This window comes from Rhinatrema bivittatum, chromosome 19 (genome assembly GCF_901001135.1).
Source record: "Rhinatrema bivittatum chromosome 19, aRhiBiv1.1, whole genome shotgun sequence".
NCBI classification, from domain to species: Eukaryota; Metazoa; Chordata; class Amphibia; order Gymnophiona; family Rhinatrematidae; genus Rhinatrema; species Rhinatrema bivittatum.
Window position 1 is genome coordinate 40,433,229 of NC_042633.1, and position 16,950 is coordinate 40,450,178.

Here is a 16,950-nt window from a genome sequence, read left to right on the forward strand (position 1 = left end):
AGGGGATTAGAGCCTGTGAATGTGAGGAGGGGTCTCAGTGACACAGGAGAGTGACAGAGATGTGATTACAGTCTGTGAATGTGAGGAGGGGTCTCAATGACACATGAGAGTGACAGAGAGGGGATTAGAGCCTGTGAATGTGAGGAGGGGTCTCAGTCACAGGGTGAGAGGGACAGAGAGGGGATTAGAGCCTGTGAATGTGATGAGGGGTCTCAGTGACACATGAGAGTGACAGAGAGGGGATTAGAGCCTGTGAATGTGAGGAGGGGTCTCAGTGACACATGAGAGTGACAGAGAGGGGATTAGAACCTGTGAATGTGAGGAGGGGGCTCAGTCACAGGGTGAGAGGGACAGAGAGGGGATTAGAGCCTGTGAATTTAAGGAATGGACTAATATTTCCTATGCAGGTGGCCAGTGCCATTTTGAATATTTGGAGGCCCGGGGGTTATTTTTTCATACATGGAGGGTTTTTAGGGGAGGGGGTGGTGCCTGAACATGGGATCAATGATTACAATATTTTGTCACTGAGGCCACTTCACGGGGCAGTGGAAGGGGATGTTTTTAGACTTGGTCTGTGCCTGTAAAAGAGGACCCTGGAATACTGGGAGGCAGATTTTCATGCAAGCCAGGGTAATAGATGCAACGTGAGCTGCACCTCCAGCGCTGTGACCCTCTTTCCCTGGGAGCGTCAGACGCTGACCCTTGTCCTCATGCTCCAGAGGCCACATTAATCATTATAAGGATTAGATGATGTCTTAGCAGGGTGGGGAGGGATTTCCAGGCAGAAACTGCACCTGTGCTACAGCAGCACAAAGTCTGCCCAATCCCACAGGTCCCCTCAGTTACTTTCACTCTCACCCAGACTGAAGAGGAGGAGGAGGAGGCAGGTTTCAGGGAAAGTTAATCTTATGCTCTAAAAGGAGAGGAAGATGGTGACTGAACTCCTTCCCTTTAGAAAGCTTTGATATTTATACCTTTAAATGGACAAATATATTCCTGTTTAAATATTTCCAAATTGCTGCGATGTGAAGGAGAGGAAGGGAGACCCGACACGTCCTGGGGGAGCTGCACATCTGTAACCTCAGAGATTCTCTCACTGGGAAGATTCAGCGCCAGAGGTAAGAGACCCCCAAACTCCCCGATCCCTCGCCCAGGAGCCCCTCAGTACAGCTGTAGAGGGAGGGGGATGGGAAGGGGAGTTGATGCTGGGAGTGACTGGGTGTGTGCTGAGTGTGAGAGAGCCCTGGGGTGGGGAGGGAGGAGAGACCGTCTCCCCTCTGAACACCCTCTCACATCTTTTCAGTGAGATCTCAGAGCTGCGGCCCCACAGGGCCCCTTGCTATAGATACAGAGGGGAGATGGTGGTGGTGCAGGGCTGTGCTCGGATGTGATCTGCCATCTCTGCTTCAGTGACTCAATAGTATTTATAAAGAAGTTACCATTTTATCAAAGCATAAACTTCCTTTTTTTATAAAACTACATCAGCTTAGAGCAAAAATATTAAATACTGAACCTGAGAATGCTGGTACTGAGACCCTCACACACAACTCTGCCAATGCACCTCACTCCTGCCCTGCAGCACCTCCTGCTATTCCAGTACTGAGACCCTCACACACAGCTCTGCCCATGCACCTCACTCCTGCCCTGCAGCCCCTCCTGCTATTCCAGTACTGATACCCTCACACACAGCTCTGCCCATGCACCTCACTCCTGCCCTGCAGCACCCCCTGCTATTCCAGTACTGAGACCCTCACACACAGCTCTGCCAATGCACCTCACTCCTGCCCTGCAGCACCCCCTGCTATTCCAGTACTGAGACCCTCACACACAGCTCTGCCAATGCACCTCACTCCTGCCCTGCAGCACCCCCTGCTATTCCAGTACTGAGACCCTCACACACAGCTCTGCCAATGCACCTCACTCCTACCCTGCAGCACCCCCTGCTATTCCAGTACTGAGACCCTCACACACACAGCTGTGCCAATGCACCTCACTCCTGCCCTGCAGCACCTCCTGCTATTCCAGTACTGAGACCCTCACACACAGCTCTGCCAATGCACCTCACTCCTGCCCTGCAGCACCCCCTGCTATTCCAGTACTGAGACCCTCACACACAGCTCTGCCCATGCACCTCACTCCAGCCCTGCAGCACCCCCTGCTATTCCAGTACTGAGACCCTCACACACACAGCTGTGCCAATGCACCTCACTCCTGCCCTGCAGCACCTCCTGCTATTCCAGTACTGAGACCCTCACACACAGCTCTGCCCATGCACCTCACTCCTGCCCTGCAGCACCCCCTGCTATTCCAGTACTGAGACCCTCACACACAGCTCTGCCCATGCACCTCACTCCTGCCCTGCAGCACCCCCTGCTATTCCAGTACTGAGACCCTCACAAACACAGCTGTGCCAATGCACCTCACTCCTGCCCTGCAGCACCTCCTGCTATTCCAGTACTGAGACCCTCACACACAGCTCTGCCAATGCTCCTCACTCCTGCCCTGCAGCACCCCCTGCTATTCCAGTACTGAGACCCTCACACACAGCTCTGCCCATGCACCTCACTCCTGCCCTGCAGCACCCCTTGCTATTCCAGTACTGAGACCCTCACACACACAGCTGTGCCAATGCACCTCACTCCTGCCCTGCAGCACCTCCTGCTATTCCAGTACTGAGACCCTCACACACAGCTCTGCCAATGCACCTCACTCCTGCCCTGCAGCACCTCCTGCTATTCCAGTACTGAGACCGTCACACAGAGCTCTGCCAGTGCACCTCACTCCTGCCCTGCAGCACCTCCTGCTATTCCAGTACTGAGACCCTCACACACAGCTCTACCAATGCACCTCACTCCTGCCCTGGAGCACCTCCTGCTATTCCAGTACTGAGACCCTCACACACAGCTCTGCCAATGCACCTCACTCCTGCCCTGCAGCACCCCCTGCTATTCCAGTACTGAGACCCTCACACACACACAGCTCTGCCAATGCACCTCACTCCTGCCCTGCAGCACCTCCTGCTATTCCAGTACTGAGACCCTCACACACAGCTCTGCCAATGCACCTCACTCCTGCCCTGCAGCACCTCCTGCTATTCCAGTACTGAGACCCTCACACACAGCTCTGCCAATGCACCTCACTCCTGCCCTGCAGCACCTCCTGCTATTCCAGTACTGAGACCCTCACACACAGCTCTGCCAATGCACCTCACTCCTGCCCTGCAGCACCTCCTGCTATTCCAGTACTGAGACCCTCACACAGAGCTCTGCCAGTGCACCTCACTCCTGCCCTGCAGCACCTCCTGCTATTCCAGTACTGAGACCCTCACACACAGCTCTACCAATGCACCTCACTCCTGCCCTGGAGCACCTCCTGCTATTCCAGTACTGAGACCCTCACACACAGCTCTGCCAATGCACCTCACTCCTGCCCTGCAGCACCCCCTGCTATTCCAGTACTGAGACCCTCACACACACACAGCTCTGCCAATGCACCTCACTCCTGCCCTGCAGCACCTCCTGCTATTCCAGTACTGAGACCCTCACACACAGCTCTGCCAATGCTCCTCACTCCTGCCCTGCAGCACCTCCTGCTATTCCAGTACTGAGACCCTCACACACAGCTCTGCCAATGCACCTCACTCCTGCCCTGCAGCACCTCCTGCTATTCCAGTACTGAGACCCTCACACACAGCTCTGCCAAAGCACCTCACTCCTGCCCTGCAGCACCCCCTGCTATTCCAGTACTGAGACCCTCACTCAGCTCTGGCTTCTGCCCTGCTGGAAGCTGGAAACATTCACCTGTCCCTGAGCCTTGACATCTTTTGGTGTTGGCTGCGGTATAGCTAGCCTGTGACTGACATGATCTTGGTCACAGGCGCCATCACAATCTGCCGGCCTCTCCCTTACCGATAGAGACTTGGTGCCTGAAGAGCTCAGCTGCCAGGGGGAGAAGAGCTGCTGTACCAGCTTCTGGAGTCTGCACACAGAGTGTGGCTTTTTGTGGTTTCCAGTTCAGTATTTGTCTGCACGTTTCTGTCTATAATTTATGGTCTCTTTATTCTGTATTTAGTGAGCTCTGTCTATGTGATGGAAGTGAAGTATTCTGCTAGCCTGTATTTTTTGTGTAGGGATCTATAACAGCCTGGCTTGTTCTGGTTTCCTAGTAGGAGGTGTATTGGTGTTTTAGGACCTGGCGTAATATTTACAGCGCTGCCTTTTCACAAGTAGGGTATTTACTGTTTGAGTGCTGGCAGTTAGGGCTCTTTTGATATGGGAGATTTACAATATTGTAATTGTGATTCAATACACGGCTTTCCCAGGGCAAACCCACCCCCAGCGTGCATTACCCCAGGCCTAATACCATAGGGGCTCCAAGGGTCTTTTTCTAAATTCTTTTGGCAGGGTTTCTGGTTGGCACCACAGCAGTACCTGTGCGTAGAATATACACCCAGAAGTGATTACTTTTACCCCCCAGTCCTTCCTCATGTAAAATCTGTTATTATAAATGCATAATTGTGAATTGTGTATGGGGAGGAGGTGGGTGCAAGGCTGGGGTGCTTAATCCCTACACCCACCCCTCACTCATACATCCCTACACACTGAGGGGGGGCGGGCAATAGAGGGGAGATTTGGGGAGGTGAAGGACTGGCACAGAGAACTGGAGGGGGGAGAAGGGGGGATGAAATCTAGATGAGTGAATAGAGAGGCCGAGGTAAAGAGAGAGAATAAAAGGGAAAGATTGATATTAGACCGAGGCGTAGGGAGATACTGACGAGACAGGAGAGAGATGAAACAGAACATGAACAGGAGACCCTGTAAAGGAGTTAGGAGAGCAGTATAAAGAGGTGAGGACCAACGTGATTAGGAAAATAAAAGTCCAGACAGCCAGGGTAGAAAAGAGCATTTTATATTCAGTTTAGTGGATGGACTCTGTTGACTTTGGGAATGAGCAGCTCAGGATCTCTTATTTTGCTCAGTGCAGGAGGAAGTGTTTCTGCTTCTCTTTCTCTGGTGTTGCAGGGCATGCAGAGTCTGCTTTCTTGGGGTTTCCAGTTCAGTTTTTGAATGAAGGCTCATGGTGGTGCCAGGATCCCTGTACTGGTTCTGATTCAGCTGGCGGCCCATAGGGGCAGGAGGAAGCTGCTGGGTCAGAATAAGAATGAAAGTGAAAGCCCCATAGACCAGCGAGTCCTGGCTCGTGGCGTCGTGTGTTATGTTCAGGTTCAGGGCGCCCTGTTATACTTGGCCATAGCTGCCAAATAGCCGGGCTGCGGCTCTGGGTGTGGGAGTAACTTCATTTCAGTTTGTTCTAGGTTGATTGATTTTATTTTTTTCAGAGGCACTGAATGAAGATGCAGTTTCCTGATCCCCCCATGGTAAGAGCTCTCTGCTCCCTTCTGGTGATTTCTCATCACTTCCAGACTGTGAATGCAGGTGAGACGTCTCTTAATTTCCTGTGCCCTTTTATCATTATTAACTGCCGGCATTTTATCTCCACTTTCTCTTATTCTCTGTACACAGCTGTGTCATGGAGTTAAGAGAAAAGGACTAGAAACTGCTGTTTGCAATGGAAGGAATAAAATTATATCTGAGGTGATAAAATCCTCCGAGACTCAGACTTTCCCATCTGCAAGCAGTGGTTAGAGGAGGAGGCAGAGGACCTGGGATGCCAGGGTCAAATCCTGCTTCTCACCTCCCCCTGCATCTCCTCAGGTACAACAAAGACTCTGAGTCCTCATGGGCAGGGAAATAACTGAAGAACCTGAATTGTAACTCTCCTTGAGCTCGGATTTTGGAAAAGATGCGCAATTAAGTCTGAAATCCAACTCTGTTAGAGTAAAAACGAGGCTGTACTGTAAATCTTAAATGCAAGAAATGTAGAAATGATTGCTGCTCCCAACTTCCCACACTCCCTCCCACAGCCTCTGGCCAATAGCAGAGCTCTCCGAGCTGCCTGTGCTCCCTCCCACAGCCTCTGGCCAATAGCAGAGCTCTCCCAGCTGCCTGTGCTCCCTCCCACAGCCTCTGGCCAATAGCAGAGCTCTCCGAGCTGCCTGTGCTCCTTCCCACAGCCTCTGACCAATAGAAGAGCTCTCTCAGTTGCTTGTGCTCCCTGCCACACCCTCTGACCAATAGAAGAGCTCTCTCAGTTGCTTGTGCTCCCTGCCACACCCTCTGACCAATAGAAGAGCTCTCCCAGCTACCTGTGCTCCCTCCCACAGCCACAGGAATGATACAGGTTTTGGGTTTATGCAGCAGGGAGAATTTATTTCTCAAGATGTGCGGAGAGGTGGAAGGGTTTACAAATTTCAGGACTGCAGTTGAGCGATGGAAGAGTGATCCTTGCCATGGGAGGATGAGTGTCAGATCGAGGTCTGACCCATGAGATCTTCCCAGGCTTGATCTGCCCTTACCCAGCAAGGATGGGTGGAAGACATTTTTCAGTAGGATCTAGGAGTATCCAAGAGTAGGTGGGGGTCAGCAGTGTCAGAAGCAGTGGATAACTTAAGGACAAAACGGATTGAGTGAAGGCCTTTGGCTTTTGCCAAGAACAGGTCATTGGCGATGTTGGCAAGGGCTGCTAGGAGGCAAGGTCTGTGGGGATGAAAATTACCCCCACCCCACCCAATATGGTTCACAGGGTGCATCCCCTAACTCTATCAGCCTGTGCCCCACCTCTCACTCAGCTAAGAACAACCCTTTGCTTCCTACTCTAGCCCCTCCCTTCCCAGGCAGCCTGCAGAGAGCAGGAGGGGAAGGGGTGAAGCTGGAGTGGGCAGAGCAGAGCAAGAAAGAGCTAATCCTCTCCTTAATTCAGCCCCTGCCTCCTCTCATCTCCCAGGATCCCATGCATGGAAAGAAACACAGGCAGAATAAGAGCCCTGTCTTTAGATTTCTCAGCTGTCGGTCCCATATTCTCCGTTTCTGACTGATGTCATTCCCTTTGTTTTTTTGTGTCACATAATTACAGAAGGATTTAAAGTCATCGGCCCTGATGGGCCCGTGGTGGCTGTTCTGGGTGGAGATGCTGAGTTACCCTGCCGCCTCTCCCCACCCCTCAGCGCAGAGCACATGCAGGTGAGGTGGTACCGATCCAGATTTGATTCTCATGTGCACCTGTATGAGAACGGGATGGATCAGAACGAGGGACAGATCCCAGAGTACCGAGGCAGGACGGAGCTCATCAAGAGTCACATCTCCAATGGCAGCGTCTCGCTGAGGATACACAGTGTCGAGCTGAGAGATGAGGGAAGTTACAATTGTTTCTTTTGGTCTGATCCTTACTATGAAGAAGCAACGCTGGAGCTGAAAGTAGCAGGTAAGTGGCAGCTTTAATCCTCTTCTGACTTTGCAACCTTTCTCTGTTTATTCTGACCCTGACTGAATGACATAAGGAGCCTTTATTGCAGGAGACACACAGTGCCATATTGTAGCTGCACTGCCGAACTCCCTGATATTACAGAGATATTGATAATGAAATAGGCAGAGGAGGGATAGGAGAGATTGGATATGGAGAATAAGCTCAGGGTACAAGAATAGACAGCGACAAACTGAATAGGGTGGTGATTAGTAATAAATTACTGGAATAAATAATACTAACCAGGAATTGGACCTGACCATGTTGTAGGGTGGTGAGCGGGGAGTGAGTGAATGAAGCAGAAACCCAGGGAAGACTCATGTTAGAGGTGGAAGCAGGGGAGAAAGATCTCCTACTGCCCCTCTATAAGGCTCTTATCAGGGCTCACTTACTGTCCAGGTTAGGCAGGCACCATCCCTTTACAAGCTCCCGCCTTATCCTATCAGATTTCTCTTCTGTAGCCCTTGCTGGGAGCTTGCATCCACCATAGTTACAGGTCCAGCTTGCATAGAGTTTAAGCTCTCCTTAGTTTGGTATAGAAGAAAGCAGATGTTATTTAATCCACTCATCCTTCTCTGTAACTTTCTATGCCTACTGCTCACTTCTATAGAGCCACTCAGTGTATGCAGCTCTGTACAAATTCACAGAAGGGACAGTCCCTGCTCCAAAGAGTTTACGGTCTAATCAGGACAAGCAAACAGGGCAAAAGAGAGAATGGTTACAAGTCAATATTTCTTTGTTTGTTTAGAGGTTTTATATCCTGTCGTTCCATGTGAGAATCACTAGATCACAACGGTTTACAGTGAAACATTCACAATTATAATCCTCAGTACAATGGCAGACATCCGAATTCATAATCAAAAAGAATATAGCGGGATTGCGAGGTAGAATTATTTTTCAAGTCCTAATTTGGTTTTCTGAGACCTGGTATTCTGGAAGTTTGTCATTCCTTAGGCATTTCTGAAATGTCTTTTTTGTCTGTTGTTCGTAGCTCTTCAGGCAGGGGATTGCAGAGTTTCAGGCCAGCAATTGATAATCCTCTATCTCTGCTTTGTGTCAGCTGAGAATTTCTTATGGTGGGGTCTGCTTGTTTTGTGGTCTGAGAGTTCGGTGGTGGGGATTGTGTGGTTTCAGTGTCGCTCTTGTCTGGGTTAGTGTTATTGAATATAATCGTTAGATCTATAATATATTCTTGATTGCATTGGGAGCCAGGGCAGAGCCAGCAGTGTAGGAGTGAGGAGCTCCAGACAGCAGCCTTGCTGCGGCATTTTGTAGTAGTTGAAGTGGTTTTATGTGAATTGCCGGAAGACCTAGAAGTGAGGAGTTGCAGTAGTCGAGCCTTGAGAGAATATTAGTGTTTGTAGCATGTTTCTGAAATCCGTTGTGGTTAGTAATGGCTTCAGTCAGCTCAGACTCCACAACTTGTTGTAACCTGATTTAATCAGTTTACTAATATGGGTTTTCATTGTTAAGTTTTGGTCGATTTGAACACCTAAATCACTTACTTGAGTTGATGGGATTATTTGCCACTTTCCCAGCTCTATACCTGGTGGTGTGGATTTCTGCTCAGTCAAATTATTTCTGTGTTTTTGGTGTTCAACGAGAGTTTTAAGTTGCACTAGTTTATCTTTTATTGTACTCAGGAAGGCTGTGAGTGGGATAGTCAGGGGATAAGATGTTCTTCTTAGGCTGGATTTGAATAAGGCAAGAGAGGGAGCAGGATGCCCCAAGTCAGAAAGTCTGTTCCAGGTGTATGAGGCAGCGAGGTGGAAAGCACAGATGAGAGGGACTTGCCAGAGGGCTGTAGGGAGAGGTAAGACAGGGGAGGCAGAGAGGAGCTGCCGAGTGAGGAGCTTGAGCTGTGGATGGAAGCAGATGGGGCCCCAGTGTAGTGACTTGGAAGCAGGGTTATAAGGGTCAGGCGACATCGGTGGAAGGTAAGTCCCAGCTGGATTTTTGGATAGAGCTAAGAATATGTGACCGGTGTTTACAATCTTTAGCATAAAAAGATAGATATTACACATGGATGAGTTAAGGGAATGGGTGTCTTCCTTTCAGCCCGGCGACCCTAACCATCCTCCCACCACAGCCCTGCAGAAACGTTTTCAGGGAGAGCCACAGCAAAAACAATAGGAATTGTACAAAATCAAAATCATAGAAATAGTTAGGAAAATGCTCCCCACTAAGAGCTGCACTGATATTTCTCCTGCTGAGATATTCCTGGCCAGCTGAACAGATAATCTTCCTAAAAATGCCGAGCAGAATTTTCTGTGGAACCTAGGGGCCTAGATTTTTGGCTGAATATTCTCCTAAAGTGAAATATGGCAGCCTAGATTTGGGCCCTCAGCCTAAATTCAGCAGGCTCTGTCCTTCCCTAAGCCAGCGATGCCTCTGCACCACCGATATCAGAGAAAAGGGAAATCTCCCTGCAGCCCCAGGATCCTGCCCAGCCTGGTGATTCCCCTCCCAGTCATTCCAGTATCAGATAAGAGACCTCCCGCGAGGATTCCCAAGCTGAGCCGGCGTCTCTCGTCTTATCGGCCCCGCGTCCACCGCACCTCTAGCATCAGAGCAATGAAGGACGCCAGGACAGCAAGAGGCAAGAGCGAGTCCTCCAGGAGGATTCTGGGGAGCAGGCGGGGGATGGCTGGGCTGCAGGGGCATTTCTCTTATTTTGGGGCAGATGGGCTCACAACTGCATCTAGATGAGCTGCCTCTGCATCTAATTTTGGCCGAATACATTGGGCACCTAAAATTTCTCCCTCAACTTAAATCCACTTACTGCCTCCCTCCCATCTTTAGCCCCCTAAATGTAGGTACCTCATGGATTTAGTTCCCTAAATGTGTCGAGGCAGAGGCAGGGGTAGGGGGGTTTAACTTTGAGGGATCCATCTCTAGGTGTTTGAACCCCACTGATGAACCTCCTCATACAGGATAATGTTCAGAGCAACCTAGCACACAGCAGGAGGTGGAAGGCAAGATCACCAGTCCCATGGAAAATGGAAAAGATACGGCAAGGAATTTAATGTGCAGGCAATCTGAAGCATTTAATGATTGCAATAAAGAGCTGAGTATTTTTGCTTTTTCAATTGTGGACATGGATCCCCGACATGGAGCGTGTTTCATCCTCTGCGTCAGGAGGAACCAATCACACAAGCAACGCTCAAACATTTGAATGAACAGCATTAGCAATCTAGCTGCATATTTTTCCTTATGGCAAAGAGGGTGTAGCCACGGGTGAGGGGAATGTGGACAAGTAAAGTCTACATGGGTATTTCATTTTGGCTTGCGTAAACTGGATCTTGACTTGAGGTGGGGATGGACTGGATGTCCTCCTGAGATCCCTTCCAGATCTTTGGAACTTCTATGAATCTTTTTTCAAACAATGTTTCCCTGTACATACCCGGATCAGTCCAGACTCCTGGGTTTTGCTTCCCCTCCAGCAGATGGAGACAGAGAGAGTCTCACTGACACTGTACATAACCCATTGTGCCTAATGCAGTCCCTCAGTATTTCTCTGTCTCCAGCAGTTCCCTTTACATACCCAGATCAGTCCAGACTCCTGGATTTTACCTCCCTGCCAGCAGATGGAGACAGAGAGAGGGTCTCACTGACACTGTACATAACCCAGTGTGCCTCCTGCAGTCCCTCAGTATTTCTCTGTCTCCAGCAGTTCCCTGTATGTACCCAGATCAGTCCAGACTCCTGGGTTTTGCCTCCCTGCCAGCAGATGGAGACAGAGAGAGGGTCTCACTGACACTGTACATAACCCAGTGTGCCTCCTGCAGTCCCTCAGTATTTCTCTGTCTCCAGCAGTTCCCTGTATGTACCCAGATCAGTCCAGACTCCTGGGTTTTACCTCCCTGCCAGCAGATGGAGACAGAGAGAGTCTCACTGACACTGTACATAACCCATTGTGCCACTTGCAGTCCCTCAGTATTTCTCTGTCTCCAGCAGTTGGTGGAGGTGCAAAATCCTGCAGTCTGAGATACAAAAAAAAAAAGATGAAAAAGAAGACCAGCAGGTTACAGGATTAGGCTTCTAGCCACCCGGGAAAGGGGGGGGGGGGGTTGTCAGGTCCTGGTGGGACCATCCCCCCTGGTATTTGAGGCAGGCGAGCAGAGGGTCGGAGACCCTGTAAGCTCTGTGCCGAGTGAGAAGAGCGGTGGTGGTCCCGCTTCACAAGAATGAGAGCAGAGGCCGGTTAGCATCACCTCGGTTGTGGGAAAATGAATGGAGACTCTGCTGAAAGAAAGGATAATGAACTATCTACAATCCGGTGGGTTGCTCGATCAGAACCAGCATGGATTTACCAGGAGAACTGGATCAGGGAAGAGCGCGCGATGTAATTTACTTGGATTTTAGTAAAGCTTTTGATACGGTCCCACACAGAAGTCTCATCAACAAAATGAGAAGCTTGGGAGTCAGCTCCAAGGTGTTGGTGTGGATTACAAACTGGTTGATGGATAGAAGACAACGGGTGATGGTTAATGGAACCTGCTCTGAAGAGAGAGCGGTGTTAAGTGGAGAGCCACAGGGATCGGTGTTGGGACCGGTCCTGTTCAACATCTATATGAGCAACATTGCAGAAGGGATAGAAGGTAAAATTTATCTATTTGCGGAAGATACTAAGATCTGCAACAGAGTGGACACGCCAGAAGGAGTGGAGAGAATGAGACGGGATTTAAGGAAGCTGGAAGAGTGGTCGAAGATATGGCAGCTGAGATTCAATGCCAAGAAGTGCAGAGTCGTGCATATGGGGAGTGGAAATCCGGAAGAACTGTATTCGATGGGGGGAGAAGGGCTGATGTGCACGGAGCAGGAGAGAGACCTTGGGGTGAACCTCGTCAGGCCCTCATGGCTTTGTCCACTTTCAGTTTCCCCAGCTCTTCCCATACATTCTTTGCTGTAAACGGAGTTTCATCTACTCCACTCCCCTCCAGTTTCTTATTAACTAGCGACGGTCTTCAAGGGCCTTTCTTAATGAACTCTGAACTGAAGTATTTGTTTAATATTTCTGCTAATTCATCATCTCTCTCCACCCATTGATCCTTATCCCCTTTCAATTTCATTTTACCACTCTGGACCGTTCTCCTTTCTCTGATGTATCTGAAAAATGTTTTGTCACCTCACTTTATCTCCTTGGCAATCCTTTCCTCTGCCTGACTTTTTGCTTTCTTTATTACTTTTTTCACCTCCCTCAGTTTCGCCAGATAATCCTCCCTGTGTTCCACTTTTTGGGATCCTTTTATTTCTTAATAGCTGCTTTTTTTGCTTTTGTTACATCAGCCACCTCCTTTGTGAACCAGATTTCTCTTACTTTTGTTTACTTTTCTAACATATAGATTTGTTGCCTTTTGTAATTGCCCCTTTTAGTTTGTCCCACTGTTGTTCCACCTCCCCCATTTTCTCCCAGTCTTCAAGTTCTGCCTCCAGATATTTCCCCATTTCAGTGCAAGGTTTTCAGACCCCAGGCTGAGGTTCCCGATGGAGATGCTGAGGTACCGGGGCCTCTCTATAGGACCAGTGGGAGAGGGGAAGATCTGGGAGGAGGAAATAGCAATGTTATACTGGTGAGGGAGTGAGGTCTCCTCACACCTCTGACTACTGGGTGAGACCCCTCCATGCTCCACCTTCTGATTACTGAGAGGACCCAGGGAAACCTCCCCTCCCCCACCACCTATGGGTACCCTTGTTTTTAAATCTGTCCCTGCTCTGCATTATTTGTGTCAGCAGGGAGCAAGTCCAGGAGAAACCACTCTGCAGTTCTGCTGGTGATCAGGATCTCAGGGCCTGTTCGCCATCAACTGCAGGAGGCAAAGTCCCCCTCATGCTTAATATTAGGATATAAAGGCAGATCATCCTGGCACTAGAAGAGAATGAATCTCTCTCATGTTCTGACAGATGGATGTTATTTTATCATTAGCTCTGGGCACTGCTCCTGTCATCTCTATCAATGACCATCAGGACAGAGGAATCAGGGCTGTGTGTGAATCTACAGGATGGTACCCAGAGCCTGAAGTGACCTGGAGACAAGAAGATGGACAGAGCCTGACATCATTATCAGAGACAAAAACACAAGAGCACAACGGTCTGTTCAACATCACAAACTCCCTCCTGATGAGAACTAATCAGTACGGCAAGATTTCCTGTCGTATCAGAAATATCATCTTGAGTGAAGAGAGAGAATCAGCGATTTCTATATCAGGTGAGTGACGGTCGCAGAGAGCAGCCTGGGTGATAGAAAGTGTTCATGTGAGGGAGACCCTAACCTGGCAGCAGGGAGGGCTTCCTGGAATCAGATCCAGAGAAGGTCCTTAACGCGTTTCCCCTCACCCCCTGCACATCCTTCCTCTGCTGTATCTCCACTCTCAGTATCAGAGAGAGAAACAGTGATTTCTATATCAGGTGAGTGACGGTCACAGAGAGCAGCCTCAGTGATAGAAAGTGTTCATGTGAGGGAGACCCTAACCCAGCAGCAGGGAGGGCTTCCTGGAATCAGATCCAGAGAAGATCCCTAACTCGTCTTCCCTCACCTCCTGCACATCCTTCCTCTGCTGTATCTCCACTCTCAGTATCAGAGAGAGAATCAGTGATTTCTATATCAGGTGAGTGACGGTCACAGAGAGCAGCCTCGGTGATAGAAAGTGTTCATGTGAGGGAGACCCTAACCTGGCAGCAGGGAGGGCTTCCTGGAATCACATCCAGAGAAGGTCCTTAACTCGTCTTCCCTCACCCCCGGAACATCCTTCCTCTGCTGTATCTCCACTCTCAGTATCAGAGAGAGAATCAGCGATTTCTATATCAGGTGAGTGACGGTCACAGAGAGCAGCCTCGGTGATAGAAAGTGTTCATGTGAGGGAGACCCTAACCCGGCAGCAGGGAGGGCTTCCTGGAATCAGATCCAGAGAAGGTCCTTAACGCGTTTCCCCTCACCCCCTGCACATCCTTCCTCTGCTGTATCTCCACTCTCAGTATCAGAGAGAGAATCAGTGATTTCTATATCAGGTGAGTGATGGTCACAGAGAGCAGCCTCAGTGATAGAAAGTGTTCATGTGAGGGAGACCCTAACCTGGCAGCAGGGAGGGCTTCCTGGAATCAGATCCAGAGAAGGTCCTTAACGCGTTTCCCCTCACCCCCTGCACATCCTTCCTCTGCTGTATCTCCACTCTCAGTATCAGAGAGAGAATCAGTGATTTCTATATCAGGTGAGTGACGGTCACAGAGAGCAGCCTCGGTGATAGAAAGTGTTCATGTGAGGGAGACCCTAACCCGGCAGCAGGGAGGGCTTCCTGGAATCACATCCAGAGAAGGTCCTTAACTCGTCTTCCCTCACCCCCGGAACATCCTTCCTCTGCTGTATCTCCACTCTCAGTATCAGAGAGAGAATCAGCGATTTCTATATCAGGTGAGTGACGGTCACAGAGAGCAGCCTCGGTGATAGAAAGTGTTCATGTGAGGGAGACCCTAACCCGGCAGCAGGGAGGGCTTCCTGGAATCAGATCCAGAGAAGGTCCCTAACTCGTCTTCCCTCACCCCCTGCACATCCTTCCTCTGCTGTATCTCCATTCTCAGTATCAGAGAGAGAATCAGTGATTTCCTTATCAGGTGAGTGATGGTCACAGAGAGCAGCCTCGGTGATAGAAAGTGTTCATGTGAGGGAGACCCTAACCTGGCAGCAGGGAGGGCTTCCTGGAATCACATCCAGAGAAGGTCCTTAACTCGTCTTCCCTCACCCCCGGAACATCCTTCCTCTGCTGTATCTCCACTCTCAGTATCAGAGAGAGAATCAGCGATTTCTATATCAGGTGAGTGACGGTCACAGAGAGCAGCCTCGGTGATAGAAAGTGTTCATGTGAGGGAGACCCTAACCCGGCAGCAGGGAGGGCTTCCTGGAATCAGATCCAGAGAAGGTCCTTAACGCGTTTCCCCTCACCCCCTGCACATCCTTCCTCTGCTGTATCTCCACTCTCAGTATCAGAGAGAGAATCAGTGATTTCTATATCAGGTGAGTGATGGTCACAGAGAGCAGCCTCAGTGATAGAAAGTGTTCATGTGAGGGAGACCCTAACCTGGCAGCAGGGAGGGCTTCCTGGAATCAGATCCAGAGAAGGTCCTTAACGCGTTTCCCCTCACCCCCTGCACATCCTTCCTCTGCTGTATCTCCACTCTCAGTATCAGAGAGAGAATCAGTGATTTCTAAATCAGGTGAGTGACGGTCACAGAGAGCAGCCTCGGTGATAGAAAGTGTTCATGTGAGGGAGACCCTAACCCGGCAGCAGGGAGGGCTTCCTGGAATCACATCCAGAGAAGGTCCTTAACTCGTCTTCCCTCACCCCCGAAACATCCTTCCTCTGCTGTATCTCCACTCTCAGTATCAGAGAGAGAATCAGCGATTTCTATATCAGGTGAGTGACGGTCACAGAGAGCAGCCTCGGTGATAGAAAGTGTTCATGTGAGGGAGACCCTAACCCGGCAGCAGGGAGGGCTTCCTGGAATCAGATCCAGAGAAGGTCCCTAACTCGTCTTCCCTCACCCCCTGCACATCCTTCCTCTGCTGTATCTCCATTCTCAGTATCAGAGAGAGAATCAGTGATTTCCTTATCAGGTGAGTGATGGTCACAGAGAGCAGCCTCAGTGATAGAAAGTGTTCATGTGAGGGAGACCCTAACCCGGCAGCAGGGAGGGCTTCCTGGAATCAGATCCAGAGAAGATCCCTAACTCGTCTTCCCTCACCCCCTGCACATCCTTCCTCTGCTGTATCTCCACTCTCAGTATCAGAGAGAGAATCAGTGATTTCTATATCAGGTGAGTGACGGTCGCAGAGAGCAGCCTCAGTGATAGAAAGTGTTCATGTGAGGGAGACCCTAACCCGGCAGCAGGGAGGGCTTCCTGGAATCAGATCCAGAGAAGGTCCCTAACTCGTCTTCCCTCACCCCCTGCACATCCTTCCTCTGCTGTATCTCCACTCTCAGTATCAGAGAGAGAATCAGTGATTTCTATATCAGGTGAGTGACGGTCACAGAGAGCAGCCTCAGTGATAGAAAGTGTTCATGTGGGGGAGACCCTAACCCGGCAGCAGGGAGGGCTTCCTGCAATCAGATCCAGAGAAGGTCCCTAACTCGTCTTCCCTCACCCCCTGCACATCCTTCCTCTGCTGTATCTCCACTCTCAGTATCAGAGAGAGAATCAGTGATTTCTATATCAGGTGAGTGACGCAGAGAGCAGCCTCGGTGATAGAAAGTGTTCATGTGAGGGAGACCCTAACCCGGCAGCAGGGAGGGCTTCCTGGAATCAGATCCAGAGAAGATCCCTAACTCGTCTTCCCTCACCTCCTGCACATCCTTCCTCTGCTGTATCTCCACTCTCAGTATCAGAGAGAGAATCAGTGATTTCTATATCAGGTGAGTGACGGTCACAGAGAGCAGCCTCAGTGATAGAAAGTGTTCATGTGAGGGAGACCCTAACCCGGCAGCAGAGAGGGCTTCCTGGAATCAGATCCAGAGAAGATCCCTAACTCGTCTTCCCTCACCCCCTGCACATCCTTCCTCTGCTGTATCTCCACTCTCAGTATCAGAGGATTGCTAAGGT

The 16,950-nt window shown here is 50.1% G+C and overlaps 1 protein-coding gene across 2 annotated transcripts in view; it reads left to right on the top strand.

Moving 5' to 3' along the window:
* The first annotated feature begins 863 nt into the window (after positions 1-863).
* Positions 864-16,950, top strand: part of LOC115080121 (butyrophilin subfamily 1 member A1-like) — a 49,061-nt gene continuing 32,974 nt past the window's right edge. For both annotated transcript variants that reach the window (XM_029584158.1, XM_029584159.1), the window contains exons 1-4: positions 864-1,118; positions 5,339-5,435; positions 6,973-7,320; positions 13,286-13,567. In XM_029584158.1, the coding sequence (XP_029440018.1) occupies positions 5,348-5,435; positions 6,973-7,320; positions 13,286-13,567 (718 nt within the window). In that variant the 5' untranslated portion in view covers positions 864-1,118; positions 5,339-5,347. The remainder of the gene's footprint in view (positions 1,119-5,338; positions 5,436-6,972; positions 7,321-13,285; positions 13,568-16,950) is intronic.